The following is a 26,335-nucleotide window of genomic DNA, read 5'->3' as shown; positions in this document are numbered from 1 at the left end:
TATACCTGCTATCTGGTTTCTATGAGAATTCGGGACGTTTCGGCGTCTCATAACTTCGTCCTTGTGGTTGACGGGGAAAAGGGAAATAAGACCTGGGAAATCAATTAACGACAGCGGAAGCTCTTGGCAACGCTTCCCAGAATACGTGCACGTACGTAAGTACATAATACTGGGCTGTCAGTTGCAATGGGCAGTGGTCGCCTCTCTTCGCTTTGCCGCCCCCTGCTTGGATTCCTTGCTCTTTGACCACCCGCAGTGCACTAGCATACGGAGATTACCTGCTGACCCATTGCCCCGTTGTCTTAGACTACGGGTCCATACATATGAGCACACACACATGCACACACACACACTAGGTACATATGTAGGTAGGAGAGGTATGTAGGCGCATATACCGAGAGAGACCAAGTTGTCGAGCAGGCTGGTGTCTTTTACACCAAGATATGTACGTGCATATATGTAATACTACCACCGTTCCTTGCTGCGCCCACTTGTGATCGCACGTGGGAGGCGACCAACGAAAGCAGACCTTCCTCCACGGACCACACTACAGCTATACTCAATAGGAGTATGTTCCAGCTTAGAACCTGTCGATATGTGTATTGTGTAGTAGGTAGGAGGTGCCCGAGGTATCTACGTATGCTGAAAGCTATATGAATAAGATCAGGCGTGTTTTCAGCGGGGCCACGACCGCCAGGTAGTATGTGTTTGTAGGTAGGTGTGATTTCGCGAACATGCCGAGCACGCTCGCGGCCTAATAATAAAGCGCGGCAGGGTGCCATGCCACTCTGCCCTCAAGAGAGGGGTTTACCTGTGGGACTTGCTGCCCTAACTTTGGTGAGCCCCTATTTTGGTTTAGGACCTGGGAGATTGGCACCCTCGAAGCAACGACAACATTTCAGCACTACGCAACTAGTACGCGCTTATTTCAAGATCATTTGCCTGTGCTGGGCACTCCTAAACATATATCCGATCAAGGCACAGCGAACACTGTGCATGCCTACATATTGTGTAGGCACCTATGATTTATTATCCGTGTGTGTATGTATGGCAGTGGAAAAGCTTCGAAAAGAGATAGATCATATTTGTGTAGGTATATTAACCACCATTAATTTGACCCTCCCTTAGTTGTCCACACCCGCGCAAACCAGGCTGGGCAGGTTGGCGAATACGTATGTGCGTATATCCGTTACTAGCACAGCTGAGGAACCCTAAGCAAGGGGTGGCATATGTAGGTAGGTAGATATGGATATATGCACCTACATAATGGGTATGTACGGGTGGATGGATTCCATTGTAGTAAGGGCCGTGAGGTGGTGGGTTTACATTTTTTTTCAATAAAAAAATAGATCCTTGCTTGCGATTTTCAAGGATGAACAGTATTGTGTACTTCCTACCTACCTCATAGTAGCACTCGCCCGCCCATCCAGAAGCACCCCTGTCTATCTCCTGGGTACCTAGGACGTCCCCCCCCCGAGCTGCGAGAGAGAAGGAAGGGAGAGACGGGCTTGCGTGAGGCAAGTGAGGTTGCACGAGATCTTCTCTCCATTATTCTTCAACGCATATACGTGGACGGGAACTGTACTCAGGTACGTAGTATACTCTATATATATGTTGAAGTGAGAAAAAGAAAACAGCTGACAAGAGATTCCAGAATCCTATAAGACAACTTCAGCAATAATATTACCTAGGATGCTGACATAACACACGAGTATGTACATAATCCATAACTACCTACCTCTCATACGTACATATGTGCATACTATAGCAGGTCCATTTCTAGTACGTGCATAGCACCCTTCAAGGAGCTTGCTGTCTAAAGCCGGGCAGCGTCTAGTGGTAATAAGCTACCTACATACCTGTACCTATCTAGCTCTATATCCTTAATATAGGTACCTACCTAATGTATGTACATATGCAGCCTGTATACACGTACATGCCTACCTACCTTAGGTACATGTAATGCGTATGTATGTAGGCAGATATGGATATATCCTACAGCGATCTGTATATATATAGGTACGCGCATATATACCTGTCTATATATACACGGCTCTACACTAGGTAGGTACCTCATCTTACCTCTGCCCTTAGGTATTTGCATTATGGTAGGAATACCCGATGGAATGCGATGTTGATGCGCTAATTCCTGTGGTGAGCTTGCCGTAAGTCGAGCTACTGAGGATCCGAACAGAGATAGGTGTAGCTTACAGTCTAGGACTCGTTCCTGGCAGCCTCCTACCTTAGCCGGTTAACAATCGTCACTATCCATGTTATTGTTATTATTTTAGCTGGCTGAACCCCATCTCCGGAATAGAGCTACCGTATAGGTATGCCTATAACACACCCATATCTACACAGGATACCTCCCCACGTACCCACCCAAGGTAGTTATGCTCACGATGCTGCACACATCTACTCAGTAGATGGTAAAAGTATGTGTGTACATCTCGGTCGCGTTCCCCCTGCTCTGCGGTCCGTGCATGCTCTTTCTAGGTACTGAGAAGGGAGGGAGGGGCTTTCTTGCTCCCCTCTCGTTATAGGATCCTCCCTCGGCTGGACAATCATAAGGATTGATACGGTGCTCAAGCCCGGCTCTACACATAGATGGTATAAGATTAGGCCTGCGGTTCCCGTCAAGACTTTGCCAGCTTCTCTACGCAGCCACATCTCTCGTCCTCGTGAGCGATGGGGGTAATGTGAAGTGTGTGGGCGAATGGAGCGGTTGGTGGATGGGATGGATGGGATGGATGGGGGGGGGATGGCTGAGATGTGCGTGCGCGATTGTGGACGGGGGGGGAACTCCCTATCTGCCTGGTCTCTTTGAGGTAGGAGGTATGCGAGTAGGAAGCACAGCCAGTGGTGTGGGCGTTGTGTACTCAGTAGGCATGGTAGATGGATGGATGGATGGATGGATGGGAGGACTGGAGGGATGTAGGAAGTAGGTACCTTGCTTTCGATGTAGCTGTGTCATGATAGGTACCTTGCCGACGGACGAGAATAGACGCACCAGCAGCGTACATGCATTCTTCATATACTTATGTTCGCTAGGATATCTATGTACCTGCTGGGTGGAACCCGACCTCGGGTGCTTGGAGAGGAGAGGACAAGCTTGAAGCGGGTAGGCAGTACATGAGGTAATGTCAGAGCGGGTGCTTCCTGGCCGTGGCCGGAAATAGGTACCTGGGTACCAACTGAGGTAAGAGGTAGGAGCGGGCTCCATACCATAGGAAATAAGAATGTGGCTTTTCTCTCTTCTTCTCCCAGCTTCAACCTGCTGGCTACCTTGAAGGTACTTGTCGGGCCCGGGCCGGCTACCCCCCCCCCCTCGGTATACGTGTACGTATAGTAGGTTCGCGAGATGTATGTATATAATATACCTGTTCGGTACGGGAATCGGCACCTCTGGTATCGCGGAGCGACCTGGGAGGCATGCAACATGCATACTTGCATATGCGTGCATACGCATACACGTCAGTCGTCCGTTCCGTTAGTGCATGGACCAAGGCATAGGCGTGCCCGACGAGTAGCTGCCCGCCTACGTATGAGTATGTACATACGTAGGTACCTCGGTAGGTAGCGTCAAGGTACCTAGGTACCTACCTGCCTGATCACCTCCACCTACCTCTAGGTACCCAAGGTGGTATTCGGGTACCTCGATACATGCAGCCGCTGCCGTTGAAATAATGTGTCCTGTCGAGAGCTAGCGCAAATGTCGTGCCCAATCTCGCTCCTGGATTCCCTGCCGAAGAAATACTTCCGTATACGGTTAAGCGTGCCGGTGTAGCGCGAGTGCCCTTCCCGAAGAGGCTAGCGTGGTCGAATTGGTGCGTTCCTATTAGCCCGTTTGGAGCAGGGCCTGTCCGTATTTCCCACTCCACTCGAAATCTCTTCTCTCCTACCCGACTGCACCGACCGGGCCTGCAGGGCCTACCAGGGCCCTGACCTAGCAGACCTCAGGCCAAGCCTACGTGGTAGGAGGCAAAGGTAAATCGAGTGCGCGCGAGAGCGAAAAGAGAGAGGGAGAGCGAGCGAGCGAGAGGGAGTGGGAGCGGCAGAGAGCGAGAAAACCTTCACCCCCCCAGCCTGCAGAAATCATTAAACCCCCCGAACTCCTCCCGTTTTTTTTCTTGAACCCTTACCTGCTTGAATCTTCTTCGCAAGATCAGTTGTTCTATTCGGAACCCCTTCCCCTCTCTCTTTTTCTTTCCCTTCTCCCTTCTTTCCCGCCTCGCCCGTCTCTCGTGTTGCAGGCCATAACACATCTACTTACCACCCCTCCCTCACTTCCGTCGTCTCCCTCCTGGAGCGACCCGGTACACGAAGCCGAACTCGTCTCCTTTTCTGAACTTTTTTAACCACTCCGCGATCGCGGGACGTTTCGCTTCTCATTGATTCGAGCGTACGCCCGACTGTCCGGCACGACCGTAGTCCACCACCTAGACGCAGTTGAGCGCGCATGCTTATAGCCTGCTTGCTTGTCTTTGGTCAACCCCGTCTGATCCTCGGAAGCATCTTGCTGAATTGCCTTTCTCTCTCTGTTTCACCTATTGCTTAAAAAAAGAGTTATCTCCATTTCGCGTTCGCCAAACAACTCCCGCATCGCCTCGGTGGCTTCTCAACTCTAACATCATACGGCCTTGCAGGCGGCCAGAACTATATATAATTCGATCCATTCCTCGAGAACCTCTATACGGTGTACCGGGCTCACGCCATATACGCGGTTTTCACGCTAGCGACCAAGGACTACTGGAGTCAGCGCTCGAAACAGAATCAAACGACACCTTTCGTACCGTGGTCTTGATCCTCCGATTTAGAACCCGAACGCCTATCAATTCGCCTGTGGCAATTGCTGGTATAATTTTTGCAACGGACACATCAGGTTTTGTGCGGGCTGGCCTCGACTCACTGACAATCCGACGACATATACACGACAAGTCTGTCGTGCGTAGTAGCACTTCAGGGCCACCCCCCGCTAGGCATTTACGCTCGGAATCTACTTTTTGCCCATGCAAGTGAATACGGACGATCTCACGACCCTCATCATTAACAGCTAGAGCCACTACCAGTGGCTGGTGACGGCAAGGGACGAGGAAAAATCGTCTTTACAATCAAAGTGTATATATATCATGTATTCACAACAATCGGCCATGGGCGCGGCGGCGCCTCAGAAGCCCGAAACCTTTATGTTGAGCACAGAAGCGCAGCAGGCGTTACCACACGATGCACAAGTGGCATTGCAGCAGGTTGATAATTGTAAGTGTCCATCCCGGATTCAGACCCGTCCGAGGCTCGCAGCTTACCCTTGGTCGCAGTGAAGTACTTTCTTATCTCGGCGCCGGTCGACTGGCAACCAGAGCAGTATATCCGACGCTTCCTATTACCGACTGGCGAATATGTATCGTGCGTGTTGTGGAACAATTTGTTCCACATCTCGGGCACCGACATTGTGCGGTGCCTTTCGTTTCGATTCCAGGCCTTTGGCCGCCCCGTTAAGAACTCGAAAAAGTTCGAGGAGGGCATTTTCTCCGATCTACGAAATCTGAAGTCTGGCACCGATGCGTCCTTGGAAGAACCCAAGAGCCCATTCTTAGATTTTCTCTACAAGAACAACTGCATCCGCACGCAGAAGAAGCAGAAGGTGTTTTATTGGTATAGCGTACCGCACGACCGTCTCTTCCTAGATGCTCTGGAACGGGATCTTAAGAGGGAAAAGATGGGGCAGGAGGCCACCACCATGGCCGTGAGCGAGCCTGCCCTTTCCTTCCAGTACGACTCCTCGCAATCGCTCTACGAGCAATTGACGAAAGCCCAACAGGCCAACTCGTCGTCTTTCAATGCCCAGGTCTCTTATTCCCAGTCCCAGGCCCCGTCTCCAGTGATGCGGGCGATGGACCCCATGCCCCCGCCGCAAATGATCCCCCAGTCCATGGCCCCTTTAGGAGATGGGATGGACCCCATGATGCCGTACGGCACCATGACGGCGATGGCTCCTATTCCTCAACAGGTCCCCCAAATGGTTAAGAGGGAGCCCGATTTCAGCCGTGTCCAGTACACCCAAAATGGCGTGCCCGTGACCATGGCCCACAACCACCAGCGACACGCCTCCATGCCGCCATACGGCCTCGAATATTCGCCAGCGCCATCCTTTGCGTCTTCCCACTACGAAGACTACAGCAACCGGGGCATGTCTTACGAGCCGCTCACTCCTCCTCAGCAAGCTCTCGCAATCGGACCGGAACCCACTTACGTGGCCAACGAGGATACAGGTCTATACTCGGCCATCCCTGACCCTATGGGCGGTGTGAACGGGTTGAATGGAATTATGCAACTGCCACCCTCCAACCTTGCCGGGCCTCAGTTCCCGCGCCCCTACGGAGCCAACAACGTCTACTCGGTAATTGAAGGATCGCCGACGTACAAGCAGAGAAGGCGGCGTTCGTCCATCCCTCCTTCGATAACGGCCATCGCGGCTGGCGCCATTCAGACCGGCGCTCACCGGCCATCGGACCTCCGACGATCGGTGTCGGTGTCGGTTGGCCCAGTGGCCGAAGGCGACGAGTCTCAGGGCAACTCACCTCCCGGCCTCACGTACACCAACTCTAGCATCTCCCTATCCAACCAGCAGCACATGGACATGTCGAGGCATGGCACGCCACTGTCGACGGTAGAAGGCAGCCCGGCCCTCAACCCTATGTCTCTGCAGCGACAAGATATGGTTCAATTCCCTGGCGACGAGCTGACGGGGGACGGCTCGATAAGCGAGCAGCGGATGATGCAGGCTGGCCCCAACGTGGTACGCCGAGCTCGCTCGGCTACCGTCATGGAGCTCGGCCCCTACCCGCAAAAATCTCACTCGTGCCCGATTCCTACGTGCGGCCGTCTCTTCAAGCGCCTCGAGCACCTGAAGCGGTAAGATCAATTATTTTCTTCTGTCATATATCTCGTGTGGTGCGCCGTTGTGTATCTGACCAAATATCTAGACACGTGAGAACGCACACCCAAGAAAGACCCTACATCTGCCCCTATTGTAGCAAAGCGTTCTCAAGATCCGACAACCTAGCACAGTATGACCCCGATTTCCCTTAACACATTTCCTTTGTCAGCTTGAAGATCCTGTGATGAGAAGCGATGTTTGTGCGATATGCCTTCGACCGACACTACGAGAAGCGGACAGCGATGCCTACATCACTTCATCATCATCAGGAGCGACAAGTGTGACGAGACAGCCGAGACTAACGGTATGGCTGCAGGCACAAGCGCACCCATGATCGCGGCGAGGGGGCTGAGAACGGACTGACCTTGTCCGGCGAGGAAGAAGAAGAATACTCGGGCGAGGATCAGCTCGGTTCGCTCGAGGAGGCGTCGCCCAACTCGGATGCGGGCTACGTTCCGGTGTCGATGAACTCGATTGCAACGTCGACGTCGGCGAGCAACAGTCTCGCCGCCGGGGCGGCTCATTCGTCTTACAATCCCTTGCAAACGCTGAGCATGCCGATGACGATGAGCGCACCGACAGGGGCGATGTAACCGCGCCCTGTCGTCTCGATGATTTGCATTCCGGCGAGGTGCCGCTGTCGTATTGGTCTAGTCACGTCGAGTTTTGCGATTTCATGTCACGTAATGCTTCTAGACTGGGGGTTGTTTGTGGCTAATGGGGCTTTGGAGTTGTCGAGTCTGTCGCCGCACGCTAGCGATATTTCATTTCTATTGACAACGAGGGATACCAAAAAATTCAATGCATTCCATAGACCTGGTGGCCGATGAAAGGGTTTCCAGTCGCCTTGTGTAAGGGAGATAGGCTCTCCCTGGCACAGGTGGTCGGAAGGGACAGCAAACTTGTATATATGTTTTCTTTTACTTCATTTTCCCTTCTTCATTTCTTCAACTTTTTTTTTATTTTCACTTGCGTCACTCGACATTCGTGGCAGCGATAGGGGAGCCTATGGAAGATGATACCAGGTATTCGGATTGGGATTGGTCTTCGACGTGTTGAAGAGGAGTCACATGGAAGACGAGGTCGTACAAACCTTTTTGCAATACAATAAATTTTCATGTAACATTAGCCGGTGATTTCTTTTTCTTTTGTCTCTCTTCTTTTCCTGGCTTGGGTAAACTCGGAGGACGAGAAACAGGTCCATGTTGCACGTGAATGAGGCAAGGTTCTTGGTGTCCCAATAGCATCATGTTCGGACAGGGCAGCGCGAGGGCGGGCGTAAAATTCCGATGGGGGGAGGTTTGTTTGTGCCTGTATCTGCGGACGTTGACCTCTGCGGGAGGGGCGCTGGCGCGATATCTGAAGTTCGCTTCTGTCACTTGTGGATTTTTCATTTCTTTTGCCTTGTCAACAGATATCCCCTTTTACGTAGAAATGTTCTATATAACTATATCCGCGTGCTAGCTGCTCCGTATCGACGTTGTGCGTACGTCCCTGAGTATATTCTCCCCCCTCCACCGGCTTATTGTGGACGTGATGTATATATGTACTCATACACGTCTGGGCGGTAGTAGATAGCCATCTCGAGATACGTGTCTCAAGTGCGTTGATTGTCTACTGGGAAGACTAATAGGAGATGGAGGCAGCACAACTCCCAGCCGGGTTTTTCTCGCTGGGATCCCTCCCCTCTCCCCCCCTTTCCGTCATGGGACGGCGTTGTCGTAGAGTATAGAGAGGCGCTGAATAGAGGCCGTAAACATGCCGCCTAAGTTTGCGCGATACACCTTTGACCCATACGATACGCCGACGACCCGGACAGATATGGAGAGGCTGGGACTATCAGTGTGGAGCGCTAACTTGTTGTTTATCTGGCTGCACCTCTGCGCGTACTCGGTTCCTTGGTATTCGCGAGATTCTCGGTGTCGGGCTGGCGGGCAGCTGGCGTTTGTCCTCGGGGGTCTGGATCCTTCCTATGCTCTGCCACGTTGTCTGGCCGGACTCAGTCCGAACTCAACGTAAGGTTCACGTGGCCGAGGTGCCGAACTCCACGGGCTGTTGGTCCCGGAGGGGGGGAGGGGACGGAGAGTGGATGGTGTACACGCTTCACCTACATCCTTGACTCTTAATGATCCCTCACCGCTCGATAGCTCCTAACGGCTGCCTATGCTCGTGACGGGTCGTCTTGGAGTGGTGCGGCCTGGATGGACGATCGTGCGGCCTAGCCTTGGACGAAGATCGACCGAATCCAGCACCTTCTCCTCTTAGACTGCCCCGGCCCCTCACCTTCTCCTCTTCTTCCCGCCTCTGGCCCCAGCTCGCAGTCCGTCGCTCTGGACGGCGCTGATGTCCTTGCGGCTCAGCTTCAGCATGCCGTTCCGCAACGTGCCGACGGCGGGCGCGTCGACGGGCCGCTGCCTCTTCGGAGCTCGGCCGCCGGCCCGCTTACGGCCCGCCGCCGCCGCCCGGCCCCCCTTCGCCGGCCGCTCGAGCACGATGCCGTTCTCGCGCGCCTCCCTCCGCCGTCTGGCCTCGCGCGCGCCCGCGGCCGCGACGATGCCCTTGCGGTGCGCCATGGGCATCTTGGCCTGCCTGTAGATGCTGGCCTTGGAGCCGAGCGCGGCGAGCCGCAGGTCCGTCGCCAGGTGGCGGTTGCGGCCCGTGTGCTCCATCGCCCCGGCGCCGTCGCCGGGCGACAGCGACGAGAAGAGGTGCGACTCCGAGAGCAGGCGCTGCAGCTCGAGGTCGTTCCTCAGCAGCGACGGCGCGTCCTCGTCCATCGTCGCGGCGCCGGCTTTGCGCTTCGCCGCCGTCGCGGTGGCAGCAGAGCCTGTTTCGGTCGACGGGGGCGGCGGGCGCGAGGACAGGTAGGCCTTGCTTTCGCGCTTCGATAGAACGTCGCTGAGAAGCGGGCGCGGCGAGCGCGTGTGCGAGACGACTTCGATTATCTCGGCCTTGGTCGTCGCCGATGACCCCGCGTCAGATTCGGGGCCGGAGACGCCCGCCCACGAATCGTTGTCCGAGTCGGAATCTGAGCGCAGGTCTTCGACTTCTGGTACTGGCCCGGTTTCTTTCCGCAGGGCGATCGGGCTTGACACCTCTAGGGGCGCGAATTGGGCCTCGAAGTGCCGGCGGAAAATAGCTTGGGCTTCCTCCTGCGACACCGCTGGTTCCTGTTCCTGGGCGCGCAACTTGCGCTTTCCGAGAGCCGTGGCCATTTTGCGCCTGGTGCCGGTTCAGAAGGTGTAGTGTGTGAAGCTGCGAGGTGGATGATGAATGATAGGTTGAAGGGTGTTTATAGGAGGACAGGAGACGACGAATCAATAAAACCCCTTACCGAAAAATACTTAAGGGTGGCTACAAAGCCTTGTTCAACTATTCCCGGGAGCCAATCAAAGGAGATATTTGGGTTGGGCTAAAAATGACCCTGCCGCAGCCTCGCGATGAGATCACAAAGTTGTCTGATGTACCTCCGTTAGGTACCGGGACAACAGAGATACCTGCCTCCTCCTAGGTCAGGTACCTACCCAGACCTACAGGTGGGAGTACCACTCAACGACGACCACCCCACCACTGATGAACGGCTACGCCGAATTAGTTGGTACCTCATCATATTCCATATAACCGACAATGCCCTACACCTGATAATCGAATATACGCACCTTATCAGATTTTCCCAATTCTGTAACCATGCAAACACCCCATTCGCTCTAAGCTCGTCGAGGTCCTTCTCGTCAACCCCCCTTTCCTCCCTTCTCCCACTCCCTTCGCTCCCATCCTATTCTCCAGATAGGTTCGCCCCCTGCCCTCTCCCCCCGGTATTCGTAGGGCGGAACGCGAGGCGCGATGACGCGCTTCAGACCGTGCATCGACCTGCACGCGGGGCAGGTCAAGCAGATCGTCGGCGGCACGCTCGACAGCTCCACCTCGGAGCTCCAGACGAACCACGTCTCGCGCCACCCCGCCGACCACTTCGCCCGCCTGTACCGCGACCGCCGCCTCGAGGGCGCCCACGTCATCATGCTGGGCCCCGGCAACCGGGACGCCGCCGCCGCCGCCGTCGCCGCCTGGCCCGGCCACCTCCAGGTCGGCGGCGGCGTCGACGACCAGAACGCCGCCGACTGGATCCGGCGCGGCGCGAGCAAGGTGAGACCGACAGAGGCCGTGGCTTGCCGCCCGCTCGCTCTAGCCGCGGTCTGAGAAGACCGCGGGCGCAGGCGGTAGACGGGCTGGCGATCGAGGCAAACCCCATCGCGCGCGCGGGCCGGCATCGCTGACCGGGCAAACCCGCTCCAGTAGGTCATCGTCACGTCGTTCCTGTTCCCCGGCGGCCGGTTCAGCCAGGCGCGGCTCGACGCCGTGCTGGCGGCGCTCGGCGGGCAGAAGGACCGGCTGGTCGTCGACCTGAGCTGCCGGCGGCGGGGCGACGGCCGCTGGTTCGTCGCCACGAACAAGTGGCAGACCGTCACCGACATGGAGGTGAACCAGGGTAGGTCCCCCCCCCCCTCCCCCCCCTTTTCGCGCGCGCCCGGCCGAGCTCGCAACCGCCCCCTTTCCCCCTCGATGGGAGGGCCCGAGAGCTCTCGCGAAGCGTCGTCTAACGGTGCCGCGGCAGACTCCATACGATCCCTCGAGCCCTACTGCTCCGAGTTCCTCGTCCACGCCGCCGACAACGAGGGCCTGCAGAAGGGCGTCGACGAGAGCCTCGTCGCGAGCCTCGCCGACTGGTGCTCCATCCCCGTCACCTACGCCGGCGGCGGCAGGAGCCTCGGCGACCTGGAGCTGGTGAAGCGGCTGAGCCGCGGCAGGGTCGACCTCACCATCGGCAGCGCGCTCGACTGCTTCGGCGGCACCGGCGTCAAGTTCGACGACTGCGTCGCGTGGAACGCGGAACAGGAACAGGAACTGGGGGGGGTAAAGGTGGCGAGCGAGGGAGGCAGCCATCAATAGTAGGGGCCCGATTATGCTTGTGAAAACAAAAAGAGGGGAAGAAGAATAGTGAATAGCAAGGATGATTGTAGAATATTGAGAGGTTGCTAGCCTTAAGAATATCAACTACCTAAGATTATGTTTTATCGGGAGAGCGTGCCTCCGAAATATCCCTACCTTCTTCCCCCCCTCTCTCTTCCGCCCTCCAAAAGCTCCCCCACCGAAATGACGGAGAATCGACAATGACGCCGTGCCCGCACGAATGAGGAAGCTTTCATAATAATCCCACACATGTATGGATACAAAAGCAGGCTCGTGGAGGAGCACATGCAGGGCGGGAAACAAAAAAACACAACACATCCTGAATGCACCAAACAAATGCTGTCCATCGATGGTAAGTAACAGGCTTCATCACGATCGTTATCCATTATCTGGTGAGCTCGACCCGGTCTCTTCTTACTCCATCTTACCTCCAACACGCGGGCGCTGCTACGACATCGCCGGCACTTTTCTCGTCTCATGACCTTAGCTCTTCCAGCTCGAGTTCTAGCTGCCGGATGCGCTCTCTCTGATCCTGCGACCCGGATCCCACTCGCTTCTTGAGGCCGTCAACCTCGCTCGTCAGGTGGTTGATTTGCTGGCCTTGCGCGGTGATCATCTGCGTCTGCGTTTCTATGAGCTGTTTGATCTGCTCGAGTGTCGACTCGACCCTCGGGCCGCCCGCAGAACCGCCCGTCGGTGGCGGGGCAGAGATTGCCGCAGCTGGGGCCGATGCGTACGTAGGCGATTTGACTGGCGACGCTGCCCTCGGAGCCGGTGCCGACGTAGTCTTGGTCGGAGAGGGAGGCAGCGCGCTCCGCTGAAGCGGTTTAGATACCTCTTCGAAACTCGAGGTGTCATCATCCACGCCGTCGTCATCATACTTCGAGGCTATTGCGGCTATGGAGCGGGTTTGCTCTTTTGTCGTAGTAGGCGGAGACCGCGGTGTAGCCGGCGCCGGCTCTGGCTCTTTCTTTGGGGTGGGCTTGGGCAGAGAAGGGCTTGCCAGGGGAGCAGAGGGCCTGTAGTTAGCCGGAACCTCAACAGGTGCGCCGCCATCATAGACGCTTTCAAAGTCGATTTTTGGTGGCAGACCCGTTTTCCCCGACAGCCACTCGCCGGCGCTGACACCAGCCTTGAGGCCAACGGCCGGCGGATAAATATCCGACTGGAATGTCTCAGCCCGCCGAGGCACCGTAAAGGAGATGGGCTCAATGTACGCATCGTTGACAGTCTTGAACGCCCTCATGACTTCATTCTCATGAACCTTTGCAGGTGTTAGCCCGGTTATACATTACAAAAAAAAAACTACTTAGAACTCACGTTGACGCCGCGCTTGGGGAGGAAAGCAATACCCCGTTGAGGTTCAGGGGACTTATACTCTGAAAGGAATTCAAACTTGTCGTTCTCATACTCGAAGTAGCGGATATTGCCATCACTAACCGATCGACCCCGATTAGCTAGGAACTGCCGCCGTACAGGCCGGAATCAATAAGAGAACTTACCCCTTTCCAGCAAGGTACAAGCAATTGCAGCTATCGTCTTATGCCAAAGTCAGCGATATCCCAGAGACGCATATGCGGCAGGCAACCTTACCCCAGAAAGGCATGCAAACACCCGAGATACTATCAAGGTTATTAAACCCCCCAATGGGTGTGTTGTTGCCAGGTTCCCAAAGAGCGAGTTGACGATCACTCATCTTCGAGAAGCCGGTAGTGGCAAATCTGTTCTGCTCACCCAGCCAGACCGCACGGCTGTTCTTGGCCCCCTCGTGGCCTGGACCTTCATGCGCAGGTCGTTCCTGTCGAACATCCCATACACGAAGCTTCTTATCCCTCGAGGTCGTCACCAGAAATGTACCGCTAGCACTCCAAGACAGACTTTGCACAACATCGGGGTGCTTCAAGGTAAGAGCGGCGGATCCAGCACCAACATCCCAGACTTTGATCGTGAGGTCGCCGGATGCGGATGCTAGTATGTTCTCGGCAGCGGGGTTGAACAGGACCTGTCCAACCTTCCTCGAATGTGCGCTCAACTTGGCGACGGGGTAGACGTCGGCGGGTTCTTCGGCATCTCCTAACAGGGTGAAGTCCTTGGGCACCTCCCACAGCATCACTTTGCCATCATCGGAAGCTGACGCGATTAGGCGGTCGTTGAAAGGGTTCCTTGAGCAATATTAGGTGAGGGTCTTCGGAATAGGGGACCAGTTACTCGAGGGGTCGCGTGCGCACCAGTCGGTATCGAGAACGGCGGCAGTGTGACCACGGAACAGAGGGATCACGTCGGGTAGCTTTCCCTTCTCATTCAGAGGAATGACAGCAAATGCACCTCCACCACTAGCCTCCCAATTGACGGCAAGGTAGTCTGGATTGGCCTGTTGCGACAAGCTGTCAGCTCTCCCGCTTACGAGACAACAAAGAGCGGAAGGGGGGTTCAGACCTTGACCAGGTTGGTATCCCAAGCATTTCGGCTGATGCGTAGGTTGTCGTAGCAGAACTCCTTCCGCGTCGATTTACCGAAGACGTGCCCTACGTCGAGGTTAGTCGGGTTGCTACGACCGCAAGCTATCCGAGCAGGTAGGGTATGGTGTAGGTAGGTAGGAGGCGGCCAAGCAACGTACGGTATTTGGACGCCCGAACAAAGCGACCAGCCATGGTTGGTTACTGGGTGGTGGGAGAGGAGATGAAGTCGGGGAGAGAATGGGATTTCAACTAGCCAACATACGACGCAGACGATGTTGAGGGCTAGGGGAGGAGAGCGAGAGAGGGAAGTTTGGCAATAGGGGAGAATGAAGCAATAGAGATATTAGTAGGTTGGTAGATGGGTTGATCGGTTGATGGATCAAAGGACTGATGAAACTATGTAGGTACATCGATTATGTGGCCCTCGAGCTAAGGTACCTAACCTTGAAGGTATCCGAGTACTTCCTCTGCAGCTCATACATTGTGCGTATGTCGTGTACTTACATACATAATGTGTACTTGCATAGTACTGGAGTCTCCTGAGCCCTCGGCGACGAGAATTTCGGGGGTGGGTGGGGTCTGCAACGATTCACAACCTGTAGCTGCTGCTGCCTCAGTCAGGTACCGGTCCCCTATGTATTGCGTTAGGCAGGTACTTCTCTGGGTACCCGCTGCACCGTGGTAACAGGTGCTGCGTATTATTTGAAATATTCCAGCCACATGTGGGTGCATGCCTTTCTTTGAACGGGGAAGGCCCGCTAACCCCGGCACCGGAGGAGAAGGTGGTACTATAGGAGCAGTGGTGTAGCGGAAAGCCCTTGAGAAGGGCACTGGAAGCGTTGCCTTTTATTACGACATGGTAATATTATCGTATATTAATTGTTTACGCACTTGAAAAACTAAGGTGCCTGTTATCATATTTCAATAGACTCGGAATTGTATACGACGTAGTCTGTACTCGGGTCGGTTAGCAAAACTGCATGTAGGTAGGTACCGGTCCCTTAATTTTAGGGGCAGGTACCTAAGCGGTCTGTACGCTTGAGCTAAGTTAGGTACATGAGACTAACGCATTTCTTCTGGGAGTGCACCGCTAATGTACCTACCTTAGGAGCTACCTTAGGAGGTAGGTAGCCTATGCGGGTGGCGGTGAAAGCCTAAAGTGCCTGCTGAAACCCACGTCGATGTACGTGTAGGGGCACCACTCATACATCCTACGTAATCGGGATGATTAGCTTAGGTGCGCAATCACGTGATGGACCCCGATTTGCTCATACACCGGAGAGGGACCTTGCTGGAATTTTTAGCTCTAGCGCGTCTGAACGCGACTGTGGCTAGTCTCTGCCTCTATACACCAGGAACGCCGTTTTATCAAGAGGTGGTTCCTCCCGTTGCCGCACCCCAACCCCTCAACCTCACCTGCAACAAATCCATCCTCTTCACATTCTGCCATCCTTATCATTAGACATGGCAGCTTTGTAAGTCGATCATCGTCTCCTTACCTCTCGCGATGCTGCTTCCTAACGAGGATGTCGAACAGTGAGAACTTCGACAACATCTTCCTGGACTTGTCTAGGGAGCCCGGAAAGTGCCGATTCGCTGAGAACGGATTGGGCTGGAAGCCCTCTACCGGCGGCAACACCTTTACTCTCGATCGAGGCGACATTGCCAGCGCCCAGTGGAGCCGCGCTGCGAAGGGCTACGAGGTTAAAATTCTTAAGCGGTCCTCAGAGCTTGTACATCTAGATGGCTTTCAGCAAGAGGTGAGAGAACAGCCGACGTCCTTGTCGCGATCACGCTGCATCCCCCCTAACCATCTTCGCCTATGCAGGATGCGGAACGCTTGACCAAGATATTCAAGAATTGGTACAGCATCAATCTCGATCCCAAGGAACACGCCCTGCGAGGCTGGAACTGGGGTAAGACGGAATTCAGCAAGGCCGAGATCGTCTTTAACGTCCAGAATAAACCTTCCTTCGAGATACCCTACTCCGAGATCTCCAACACCAACCTAGCCGGTCGCAACGAGGTCGCAGTCGAGTTCGCAGCATCGAATGAGAACGACACCGGTACCAATGGACACCTCGGCGGAGCGCGAGGTCGTGGCAAAAAGTCGGGCGCTGGCAAGGATCAGCTCGTCGAGATGCGCTTCTACATCCCGGGCACTACTACTCGCAAGGAGACGGAGGGCGAGGATGCGGGAAGCGGCGGAGAAGAAGAGAAGAACGCTGCTACCCTCTTCTACGAGACTCTCATGGACAAGGCCGAGATCGGCGAAACCGCCGGCGATGCAATCGCTACTTTCTTGGAAGTCCTCCACCTTACGCCTCGGTTAGTTTACTCCCCTACCTCTCCAGATACCCGGGATGTGCACGTTTCTTACGAGGCCGCAGCGGCCGGTTTGATATCGACATGTATGAAGCGTCGTTCCGCCTCCGCGGCAAGACGTATGATTACAAGATCCAGTACGAGGCCATCAAGAAGTTCATGGTCTTGCCGAAGCCGGACGACTTGCATTTCATGCTATGTATCGGTTTAGATCCACCGTTACGTCAAGGACAGACGCGCTACCCGTTCATAGTCATGCAGGCTAAGAAGGATGAGGAGGTTACTATCGATCTCAACCTCACCGAAGAGCAGTTGAATGAGCAGTACAAGGACAGACTCCAACCGCATTACGAACAACCTCTGCACCAGGTCATTACGTACATTTTCAAGGGCCTAGCTAACAAGAAGATCACCTCTCCGGCGAAAGACTTCCTGACGCACCGGAACCAGTTCGGCATCAAGTGCTCGATCAAAGCGGCAGAAGGATTCCTCTACTGCCTCGAGAAAGCTTTCATGTTCGTGCCGAAGCCTGCCACGTACGTGTCATACGACCAGACGTCCTCCATTACCTTTTCCCGTGTTAGCGGTGCGGTGTCTGCCCTGTCAACCTTTGATATCGCAGTCCATATGAAGAGCGGCGGTCCCTCTCATCAGTTCAGCAACATCAACAGGGAGGATCTGAAAGCCCTCGAGGGGTTTTTCAAACTCAAGGGTCTGCGCGTCAAGAATGAGATTGACGAAGATGCCAACCTCCTTGCTGCCGCCCTCCGCGAGGAGGTGATGGACGAATCCGAGGAGGAGGTGGTCGGCCCTAGAGCAGACCGCGGCTCGGCCGACGAGGACGAAGAGAGCGTGGACGAGGACTTCCAGGCCGAAAGCGAAAGCGACGTTGCCGAGGAATACGATTCGGCCCACGAGTCGTCGGGTACCGGCAGTGCGGAGAGTGACGTCGACGGTGGGATGGGTGGCGAAGATGATGACATGGCGGACGAGGACGACGAGGACCAAAAGCCCAAGCCCAAGAAGCAGAAGACCGGCAAATAAGGCTCGCCTATCCGTCTCTCCTGTCTAAAGCATTATGGCATATGCCCGGCCTCTCGCGGAATGATTTCAACGGCTAGCAGTAGGGATGGCAGTATCGGCGTTAGGATTATTTGATTGCTTTGCTGGGCTACACGGAAGTTTTGCACCGTTATTCGGCTACGAGACTTGCAGATCTGGAACTCCGCAGCCTAACCCGCTGCTTGTTATCGGCGCGTTGCCAGTACAGGAAAACTCATGACAGAGTTGAATCTGTCTGGCAAGGCGGTCTTCTAGAGTGTGATGCTTAATTCGATATGAAATGCGACGCTTAACCCCCAGTATTACGCGCCCCAGCGCCGAATGCTTGGTGCATTCTAGTTGCATTCCCAGTGCTCTCACATCCACACCGGCTAAGCTGGCGAACCTATTCGCTCGACGCCACTCGCTCTTCGCACACGCTCACCGCACATGCTACCTCACGGCTATGAATCTCCAAGCATTTTCATATACCCTCAGCTTTATCGCTCATGTTCCTACTTATTGGGGGGGAGGATAAGAACGGCCACCATCAAGCAAAGATGGGATGTGACCCGTCACAAGCTGGGGAAGTTCTATACTGTCTATACATACACACAGAGTAGTCCCCACCGTTTATATGCATGCATGCATGCGTGTGTGTGTGTGTGTGTGTGTGTGTGTGTGTGTGTGTGTGTGTGTTATAGACTTGACCCGAGAACAAGGGATGGCGTCGAACGTACCTGTTTTCCGTCTTCTAGTCTGGGTCAAAATTCCATATGATAAACAGTAGGTGGACATCCCTTTCCGCCTGCCTAGGTCATCAACCTCAGGTAGTCGTTAAAAGGTGCCCAAGACAGTATTATGCATGGCTGAACTCGATTCCGATACAACGGGGAAAATATTCATGAAGGAGAATTAACCAATCTTAACTTAGGTATAGGCGACATAGCGAAGTGATGCCTGCCCAACGTATATACCCATGTTTGATCTTATCGGATGGAATGGGCGGGTACCGACAGGCTATAGCTTCGGCCACAAGGTTACAGTCGCACCTCTCCTGCCAGAGGTACCTGGTCTCCAGGAGAGGCGCCGGAACCTAAAGTGCGGGAATCTCAGCAGTGATGCTGTGGCCCATTTACACAACGGGTCCTACATAGCACATCGCGCGTACAGATCTGTATACCTGGCTAAATATTAGATACGTCTATGTATATGAATCATATAGGCAGATAGGAGGGAGGTATCCCTCCCTACTAGCGTAAGCTAGGCACGTACTGGGCTAGACTGCTAAGGCTCTGCTCAATGGCGCCATGTGAGATGTCGTCAGTTACCCACGATTTCCCGGAGATATGGAGAGGATGGTTGTGGCAGGGGATGGAAGTACACACTTACCTCCTTGGGTACCCTAGGTAGGTAGGTAGGTACTCGGGCAGTAAAGGGACGAAGGAAGATGGGGAAAAAGAGTGCCCCCCCTTTTTTTTCTCCCTCTAATACTCGCTTGACATCCATGGTTGGGGTCTACCTACCTGGGGGTACCTAGACAGATACATGCCTCTCTCTACATCGATACATGCCTACATCAACCTCAGTACCTCTGCCACCTCCTCAGGTAAAGGATGTTCGAGGCAAGAAGCCGACATATGAGTATACCTACGTACCATATATTACGCTACTGAATTCCCAAGAGACAGTAATTATAATACGCATTGTCTTCGTGTCATGGCTCCGTGTTTCGATCCCTTTTCTTCTTCTCTCCTTTTCACTCCTCGATCGTCCCGTTCTGTCCATCGTCGCGGATCCGGATTAGCAACTGAGCTACCCGCCCCCTGCCTTGCCTAACCATCAGCATTTACTTGCCCTCTCCCCTCTCTCCCTCTCTCCCTCTCTCTACGAGATACTCTACACGCACGTATAAATGCATACCTCCGCGCCTTCGCGGCGATAGCGATTCTAACCACGGTCCGACTGACTTGTGCTGTCGCCTGCCTACGCTGCTAGCCGTGATAGACGATCTGCGTCCATGCGAGCAATTACCTGGGTCCACGTCCAACCAGGCCTAGATCCCGTGGTGAGATCAATCAACTGATCAGCCGACTCCGCATCTTACCTCGGGGCCAATTCGTCGAGACCTGCTCGCCCTCTGCCACAGGACTTCCCATGTTGCATACATACATCCACCGCTAGACCCCTCGGCGGACGCTAAGAAGACGAAGAGAGGGAAGGGAAAAAAAACCCACATTCCCCGAGACAGGCTCGTCCGGCTGCTGTTAAGGGTCTTTCAACACCCAGTTAGTAGCAACTCCTTGATTGGGGCGTATTCCCCTATATTTCCCTAGCTAGCCTGTCTGCCTATCTATCTGTCCGTCTCTCTCTCTCCTCCTCCTCCTACTCCTCCTCCTCCTCTTCTCGATTTCCCCTCTATCTCTCATCTCTCGACCCTCCCACTGTCCCTATAAACGAACCGAAAGGGAAGAAGTATAAAGAGTAAGACGAAAGCGACGAAGAGTAAGACGGGAAGACCGAACAGAAGAGGGAAAAAGACATCTGATTCCGCTGGTACTTTGATTCGTCACTTGTCCCAATTAAATGACGGGCTGCGGCTTGCCAATCCGCAGAAAACAGCAGCACCAGTACTTTCATCCCCATCGACCGCACGCCCAACCGCGACTCCACATCCAGTCGGAGAATCCCTCATAGCCCCAGAGATAAATCATTTGCTCCCCTTCCCCCCCTCCTGCGCACCCACCTAAACCGCCGTAATCAATGTTCACGCAACCTACGCCGCCATCCCCAGGCTTCTTCCCGCCTCTCGCACCCACTACTACAACCGCCTCTACCGCGACTGCTTCCTCTCCCGGCCGGGGTAGCAGGTTACGCGGCTTGATCCATCTTCATCTCTTGTCTCGCGACTCCACCAGCCTCGCCCACCAGAACCGGCCGGCTGCCCACGAAGCACCCGTCGCCACCACATCCACACCCACACTACTCGCCGCACGGCCCACTGCCTCGCCCACCGCAGCCCAGACGTCGACGTCTGCGGCTCCCCATGAGGCCGAGTCGGATCCACATACCACAACATCCGACCCAAACAACGATTTGAGCAGGACTCACCGTCGCCGCACCAGCAGATTCTCTGAAGCGGCTTCTGAGGCTCTCCTGAACTCGAGGATAGAGTCCAACACCCAGACTGACGCGGCCGAACAGCCATCCGACGCACCCGACATGACGCGGACGCGATCAGCGACAACGGGCGACCTAACCCACGATATGCTACCCACCATACGCTTCTCGGCCTTCTACGATACGCGATCGAATCGCCCATCTCTATCCTTCAGTCCCGTCTCACGCACCCTACCCACGGGCAAGGAGATCATCAAGGTCGGCCGGTACTCGGAGCGAGAGAACCACGCTCCCATACCCATCAACACACCGTCGGCGGCCCCGGTCGGGTTTAAGAGCAAGGTCGTAAGCCGTCGCCACTGCGAGTTCTGGTACGAGAAGGGGAAGTGGTACATCAAGGACGTCAAGAGCTCATCTGGCACGTTCCTCAACCACATCCGCCTCAGCGCCCCCGGTACCGAATCCAAGCCCTTCCCCATTAACGATGGCGACATAGTCCAGCTAGGGATAGACTTCAAGGGGGGCGAGGAGATGATTTACCGATGCGTAAAGATGCGCATCGAGCTAAACCGAGGCTGGCAGTCGAAGCCCAACACCTTCAAGTAAGGCCTGTTTCTTACGGCTCGCCCGGATCCTGCGTCCGTCCCAGGACGTATAAAGATGGCTAACAAGCTGGCAGCATGGCGACGCACAAGCGGTTGCGAGATTTGACCTCGACAACGGCGTCCTCGGCGGCCCATGCGCAGGATTGCTCCATCTGCTTGAATGCCATCGCGGTACGTCCAGCCAACCCACCCACCTGCTCGTGACTAATGCGTATTTGCCTCGGAAGCCCTGCCAATCTCTCTTCGTCGCTCCTTGCTCCCATACTTGGCATTTCAAATGCATCCGTGAGATGCTGTCGGGACCGTCGTCGCCGATATTCATATGCCCGAACTGCCGGGCCACGGCCGACCTAGATGCCGAGGTGGACGAGCCATCTGACGAATGGCAGCAACTAGACTCGGGCGTCGACGACGTCCAGGAAGAGAGGCTGCCGACGGAGCCGGCATCTCAACCGGTAGACGAGGTCGGGCCGATTCAAGCGCCGCCGAATGGCAACAGCAACACAGCCCAGCTGGCACACGACCATCTTGACATCGGGGACATGACGATGCATCTCGATGCCAGCCCGTCGGCCCAGCATCCTGCGCTGAGACATACCGTAACAGAGCCGGTCCCGATACCGAATGCAACGGCGCGTGCGAGCGCCAATCGAACCCCGTCGCCGAATCACCCTCTGGCGAGCAATCACGAAGGCCCGATCACGCCGCGCAACGACGCGGGCCCGTGGGTTTTTGATGGCAACCCGTCGCGGACAAGTCAGGAGAGTGCGAGGCAGAACGGCATGAGCAGCCTAGACGCCGCCGCCGCCGCCGGAATCGATAGATCGTAGGGTACTGCTCAAATTCTGTTCTATGTCAACACCTCGGTGCTGTGAGCGGGCATGTCCTGTCCTTCCTCGTCAGCGGCCAGGGAGAAGCGAGAGTTTGGGCGTATAGGCTGGTAGGATTGCCTCTGCGCAATCCTAAATATAGCCAAAGGATATATATAATATATATATATATACGAGGGATACGCCGCGGCCTGGTAGAGAAATACTCGACATCGGCGTCCGAGGTGGCTATCAACAAAGGCGGCTTACGCACCGCATCGAATCTCTCCCAGGCATAGCGAGCATAGGAACAGGCGTACCGGAGGGAGAGGGGACGCGGTTAATATGATGCACGTCCAGTGCCCCGTGGGTGGGGGATTACGCTGCGGTTGGGAGGTGGAGGCATGTCCGGAGAGAATCAAGTAAGGATGGGGCGGCGGCGCCGCTGGCGTCAAGAATCAGGAAGGCTCCTCGGGACTGGGATCGGCTAGGTAGCAGGTAGCCTGGCCTCGGGCTGGTCCGGCGGCAGGGCCTGGTGAGGTTTATTGTCGAGACGGCGAAGGATATGGTAGATTTTCAAGCACTCGAGTTCCTCTCCCGTCGGGTTTATTTATCTGTGCCAGGGCTGTCCCTCGGGTTCCCCATGTCTCTTTCTCTCCGTCTTTTTTTTTTTGGCTCTACGGCACACCAGGCCTCGTATGATCACATGCATCTATATATGGGGGTGTTCAAGTACAATATGTATGTATAGAGCCGGCGGCGCGTTACAGAACATAGCACGAACTGCGCGGAACCGGCCCCAGACGGGAATCGTTCGCAGCTACACCTTAGCCGGCGGGCCAACAAGGAGTGACACTTTTTTGACCAGACTCAGCAGGATATTCCTACTACGTATTGAAGGTTAGCAGGACGTTGGGTAAGGGTAGGAGGTAGGTATACCTTAGGTATTGTGTGTACCCAGGTACTCCATGCATGCAGGGATCGATTTGGTTTACCCCGGACTTACCTGCTGATAGGTATCCAATCAGGAGGGCTGCGTTTTTTCCACTCGGTCCCGAGCCCCCTAACATCTACAGGCCGGGCCCCGTGTACGCTGTATAGCACAGGCCGAGTAGAGGCAAGTATCCAGATGCCTACGGGTTGGGTACCAGGCACGTACCTATCCCGACAACCAACCTTACCTCGGTGACGGGACGCGGCGATAACACGGGCGCAGGAAGTGATACGAGATGTTGGGCAGGTATGTGAGGTGCCTGGAGTCTTTTGGTTAGGCCAGGCTGGCTGCCTTGGGTACCTAGGGACCTCTAGGAGGAGGCAGATCATAGAGGCTAAGAGGTTAGGTACCTTAGGTTAGGAGGTACCTAAGGCAATGTGCCTACATACCTACCTAGAGAAGGTACCTAAGGTAGGTGGGTTGCGGGTACCGTCGGTCAGCACGCATCGTCTGTCAGGTTTACTCAGCAGGAGCTAGGTACCTAGGTGGTGAAACTACCTACCTTAGGTACCACTCATCTAGGTGCTTCTTGTGCACAGTATAGCGAGGATGTACCTGCGTAGGCAGGTTACCTAGGTACCTACCTAGGTAACAGGTTGCCTATAGGCAGGCACCTGCAGGTACTTAGCATCGGTAGGGATCTCAGTCGGGATTCGGATTCGACAACCTGACCCCTTCGTTGCGAGCTCGGAGCGAACGGCAGAACAAGAAAAGAACAGAAAATAGCACAGCGGGAAAATCGCCGAAAACCTCGATCCATACCAAATAAAACACAGCCTTGGCCCGTTTCGTCGCCACTCCGCTCTCTCGTCACTGCGCAATCCCTCGACGTCCGGACCGAGCCTGTCAGATACTCTGCCAGGCCGTCGGGCTTCGTGGGTGGGGGGCTCTCTAGTTGAGAATATACCTACCTGCTGCTACTTACTACTCCTTCCTGCTCTGGCCGCCATAGACCGAAGATGGGAGCGTGAACTCGGATCTCTCTCTTTTTGCTGTTCCCCCTTTCCCCGGTCTTCTTTATCTTTCATCGCCACCGTCTACCCCTTCCATTGAGCCCGCTCAGCACTTAAAACACCGCCCGGCCACGACGATATTTGGCATCTGTCTCTCTCTTTGCCGCTCATCGCCTATCACTTATGCGGCAACACCTACCGAGAGCGTGTCCGCCCCCCCTGATCGCATCCGCGCCGTCCGGGCCACTGGCTGCTTGTGCAACAATATCTTCGCCAGGTCCCGCCTCCAGAAAGCCATTGCGCGCGCGGTGAGCGGTCCGCTCGGGGCGACGCCATGTCCACTACTGCTGGGTACGGAACTAGAGCTGCGCGCGTCTGCCGGTGCTTCGCCATCTAATGCCGACGACTACAGGGCCTTCTTATCAGGCGGCATAGCCGCCTGTGGTGCCGTCACCGCGACGCACCCCTTTGAGACGGTCAAGATTCGGTATGCATACCACCCGTCACCTTCGGCTCCCGCTTCTCGGTTGGATGGGCTTGACCACCATGTCGCCGGGAGTTGTCGTGCCTCATCAGGACGTCTGGGCTCCGCTAACACCATCCTCCTCCTCTCGCTATGCAGAATGCAGCTCCAGGGCGAGCTCCAGACGAAAGGGCACCAGCCGCACCACTACCGCGGTCCCTTCCACGGCGTCGGCGTCATCGTGCGGAACGAGGGGCTACGGGGCATCTACCGCGGCATCGGGTGCGCCTACGTCTACCAGGTCCTGCTCAACGGGTGCCGGCTAGGCTTCTACGAGCCGATGCGCCACGGCCTCGCGACGCTGCTGCTGCGCGACAGCACCAAGCAGAACCTCGGCATCAACATGTTCTGCGGCGCGAGCTCGGGCATCATCGGCGCCGCCGCCGGCAGCCCGTTCTTTCTCATCAAGACGCGGTTGCAGAGCTACTCTCCTTTCCTGCCCGTCGGCACCCAGCACAACTACCGCAACGCCTTCGACGGCATCTCCCAGGTCTACAAGGCCGAGGGGCTCCGCGGCCTGTACCGCGGCGTCGACGCCGCCATGATCCGCACCGGCTTCGGCAGCTCCGTCCAGCTGCCCACCTACTTCTTCGCCAAGAGGCGGCTCGTCCGGCATCTCGGCATGGAGGAGGGCGCCCCGCTGCACCTCGCGAGCAGCACCATCTCCGGCTTCGTCGTCTGCTGCTTCATGCACCCGCCCGGTAAGTCCTACGTGTCTGTATACTAGCCGACCTCATCTCCGCGCCACTCTAGCAGCAGCAGCAGCAGCAGCAGCAGTATGAGAAGGATTAGTATCGCTGTTATCACCACTCCCAACATTATTCACACGTAGCGGACAATAGAAGGGAAACAAGAGTGCAGAGGATATATCTATATATCTGTATCTACTTTATACGGCCTAGGTAACAAGCGTGCTAACCCCGGGCCTCGACGCAGATACGATCATGTCCCGGATGTACAACCAGAACGGGAACCTGTACACGGGCGTGTTCGACTGCCTGGGGAAGACGATCCGGACCGAGGGCTTCCTGGCCATCTACAAGGGCTTCCTGCCGCACCTGGCGCGCATCCTGCCGCACACCATCCTCACGCTGAGCCTCGCGGAGCAGACGAACAAGTTCGTGCGCAGGATCGAGCAGAGGATACTGCCGGCCTCGACGCTCGGCAAAGCGTAGTCAAAACACCGAAGCGGTAATATTTTGGAAGGGAAAAGGCGGGGGGGGGGCGTCTAGGAAGAACCCCGGAGAAGTACACAGGTCGTATTAGATAGAAGATGGCCCTGGACCATCGCGCAGAGAGGATCGCAGATCGAAGAACAGTGCTAGCGTGCGTCTTCCACTTGGGTAGGACAAGGACATTTAGACGAGACGGCTATGATGCAGGTATACATAGCTCGCGGGCCGCCCCAAAACAAAACAGCAGGTTTTAGCTCACACGAGAGGGATGGGGAAGGGGAAAAGGCAGGTATTTTTTTTTGGGGGGGGGGGGGGGGGGGGGGGATAGAGTCCTCGGCGCATTCGACGCGTGTGCCCCTTTGCCAGGAGCGGTTACAGACCTAGTATCTACGGACGAATCGCGTGGCCTACTCCCGCTGTCCTTTT

The 26,335-nt window shown here is 55.4% G+C and overlaps 7 protein-coding genes across 7 annotated transcripts; 5 read left to right on the top strand and 2 right to left on the bottom strand.

The window, feature by feature from the left end:
* The first annotated feature begins 4,795 nt into the window (after window positions 1-4,795).
* Window positions 4,796-7,878, top strand: GGS23DRAFT_56630 (STE-domain-containing protein). Its single transcript, XM_051516265.1, has 4 exons — window positions 4,796-5,256; window positions 5,316-6,912; window positions 6,984-7,067; window positions 7,254-7,878. The coding sequence occupies exons 1-4, from the start codon at window positions 5,130-5,132 to the stop codon at window positions 7,528-7,530; spliced, it is 2,085 nt and encodes a 694-aa protein (XP_051371891.1). The 5' UTR covers window positions 4,796-5,129; the 3' UTR covers window positions 7,531-7,878.
* A 1,208-nt stretch (window positions 7,879-9,086) lies between these two features.
* Window positions 9,087-10,337, bottom strand: GGS23DRAFT_56625 (uncharacterized protein). Its single transcript, XM_051516262.1, has one exon. It carries the CDS (start codon window positions 10,150-10,152, stop codon window positions 9,217-9,219), a length of 936 nt encoding a protein of 311 aa, XP_051371890.1. The 5' UTR covers window positions 10,153-10,337; the 3' UTR covers window positions 9,087-9,216.
* A 1-nt stretch (window position 10,338) lies between these two features.
* GGS23DRAFT_56626 (Phosphoribosylformimino-5-aminoimidazole carboxamide ribotide isomerase) lies at window positions 10,339-12,129 on the top strand. The gene is made up of 3 exons (XM_051516263.1): window positions 10,339-11,080; window positions 11,234-11,423; window positions 11,550-12,129. The coding sequence occupies exons 1-3, from the start codon at window positions 10,781-10,783 to the stop codon at window positions 11,882-11,884; spliced, it is 825 nt and encodes a 274-aa protein (XP_051371889.1). The 5' UTR covers window positions 10,339-10,780; the 3' UTR covers window positions 11,885-12,129.
* On the bottom strand, window positions 11,969-14,826 carry GGS23DRAFT_568583 (uncharacterized protein). The gene is made up of 7 exons (XM_051516408.1): window positions 14,523-14,826; window positions 14,342-14,430; window positions 14,134-14,276; window positions 13,499-14,067; window positions 13,408-13,444; window positions 13,226-13,340; window positions 11,969-13,169 (listed from the first exon to the last, which is right to left on the bottom strand). The coding sequence occupies exons 1-7, from the start codon at window positions 14,554-14,556 to the stop codon at window positions 12,381-12,383; spliced, it is 1,776 nt and encodes a 591-aa protein (XP_051371888.1). The 5' UTR covers window positions 14,557-14,826; the 3' UTR covers window positions 11,969-12,380.
* Window positions 14,827-15,507: 681 nt separating this feature from the next.
* On the top strand, window positions 15,508-17,957 carry GGS23DRAFT_56598 (FACT complex subunit pob-3). The gene is made up of 4 exons (XM_051516247.1): window positions 15,508-15,839; window positions 15,902-16,124; window positions 16,193-16,692; window positions 16,755-17,957. Exons 1-4 carry the CDS (start codon window positions 15,829-15,831, stop codon window positions 17,731-17,733), a joined length of 1,713 nt encoding a protein of 570 aa, XP_051371887.1. The 5' UTR covers window positions 15,508-15,828; the 3' UTR covers window positions 17,734-17,957.
* A 2,058-nt stretch (window positions 17,958-20,015) lies between these two features.
* Window positions 20,016-22,624, top strand: GGS23DRAFT_56565 (uncharacterized protein). The gene is made up of 3 exons (XM_051516231.1): window positions 20,016-21,452; window positions 21,530-21,626; window positions 21,683-22,624. Exons 1-3 carry the CDS (start codon window positions 20,494-20,496, stop codon window positions 22,283-22,285), a joined length of 1,659 nt encoding a protein of 552 aa, XP_051371886.1. The 5' UTR covers window positions 20,016-20,493; the 3' UTR covers window positions 22,286-22,624.
* Window positions 22,625-23,959: 1,335 nt separating this feature from the next.
* GGS23DRAFT_568576 (mitochondrial carrier) lies at window positions 23,960-26,199 on the top strand. The gene is made up of 4 exons (XM_051516407.1): window positions 23,960-24,562; window positions 24,624-24,698; window positions 24,834-25,435; window positions 25,671-26,199. Exons 1-4 carry the CDS (start codon window positions 24,546-24,548, stop codon window positions 25,907-25,909), a joined length of 933 nt encoding a protein of 310 aa, XP_051371885.1. The 5' UTR covers window positions 23,960-24,545; the 3' UTR covers window positions 25,910-26,199.
* The last annotated feature ends 136 nt before the right edge of the window (window positions 26,200-26,335 follow it).

The sequence above is a fragment of the Durotheca rogersii genome (assembly GCF_024521655.1).
Source record: "Durotheca rogersii strain YMJ 92031201 chromosome Unknown GGS23scaffold_10, whole genome shotgun sequence".
Classification (NCBI taxonomy): Eukaryota; Fungi; Ascomycota; class Sordariomycetes; order Xylariales; family Xylariaceae; genus Durotheca; species Durotheca rogersii.
The sequence above is the reverse complement of the archived record's forward strand: the minus strand, read 5'-3'. Positions and strand labels throughout refer to the sequence as shown.

Coding starts and splice junctions, on each gene's coding strand:
- GGS23DRAFT_56565 (XM_051516231.1), top strand. CDS start 20,494: ATGTTCACGCAACCTACGCCGCCATCCCCAGGCTTCTTCCCGCCTCTC. Junction 21,453..21,529: donor TCGAAGCCCAACACCTTCAA/GTAAGGCCTGTT, acceptor ACAAGCTGGCAG/CATGGCGACGCACAAGCGGT. Junction 21,627..21,682: donor TCTGCTTGAATGCCATCGCG/GTACGTCCAGCC, acceptor TTGCCTCGGAAG/CCCTGCCAATCTCTCTTCGT.
- GGS23DRAFT_568583 (XM_051516408.1), bottom strand. CDS start 14,556: ATGGCTGGTCGCTTTGTTCGGGCGTCCAAATACC. Junction 13,445..13,498: donor TGTTTGCATGCCTTTCTGGG/GTAAGGTTGCCT, acceptor CTTTGGCATAAG/ACGATAGCTGCAATTGCTTG. Junction 13,170..13,225: donor TCCCCAAGCGCGGCGTCAAC/GTGAGTTCTAAG, acceptor ACACCTGCAAAG/GTTCATGAGAATGAAGTCAT.
- GGS23DRAFT_56598 (XM_051516247.1), top strand. Junction 16,125..16,192: donor TAGATGGCTTTCAGCAAGAG/GTGAGAGAACAG, acceptor TCGCCTATGCAG/GATGCGGAACGCTTGACCAA. Junction 16,693..16,754: donor GTCCTCCACCTTACGCCTCG/GTTAGTTTACTC, acceptor ACGAGGCCGCAG/CGGCCGGTTTGATATCGACA.
- GGS23DRAFT_56625 (XM_051516262.1), bottom strand. CDS start 10,152: ATGGCCACGGCTCTCGGAAAGCGCAAGTTGCGCGCCCAGGAACAGGAA.
- GGS23DRAFT_56626 (XM_051516263.1), top strand. CDS start 10,781: ATGACGCGCTTCAGACCGTGCATCGACCTGCACGCGGGGCAGGTCAAG. Junction 11,081..11,233: donor TCCGGCGCGGCGCGAGCAAG/GTGAGACCGACA, acceptor CCGCTCCAGTAG/GTCATCGTCACGTCGTTCCT. Junction 11,424..11,549: donor CGACATGGAGGTGAACCAGG/GTAGGTCCCCCC, acceptor GTGCCGCGGCAG/ACTCCATACGATCCCTCGAG.
- GGS23DRAFT_56630 (XM_051516265.1), top strand. CDS start 5,130: ATGTATTCACAACAATCGGCCATGGGCGCGGCGGCGCCTCAGAAGCCC. Junction 6,913..6,983: donor CGCCTCGAGCACCTGAAGCG/GTAAGATCAATT, acceptor CCAAATATCTAG/ACACGTGAGAACGCACACCC. Junction 7,068..7,253: donor AGATCCGACAACCTAGCACA/GTATGACCCCGA, acceptor GTATGGCTGCAG/GCACAAGCGCACCCATGATC.
- GGS23DRAFT_568576 (XM_051516407.1), top strand. Junction 24,699..24,833: donor TTTGAGACGGTCAAGATTCG/GTATGCATACCA, acceptor CTCGCTATGCAG/AATGCAGCTCCAGGGCGAGC. Junction 25,436..25,670: donor CTGCTTCATGCACCCGCCCG/GTAAGTCCTACG, acceptor GCCTCGACGCAG/ATACGATCATGTCCCGGATG.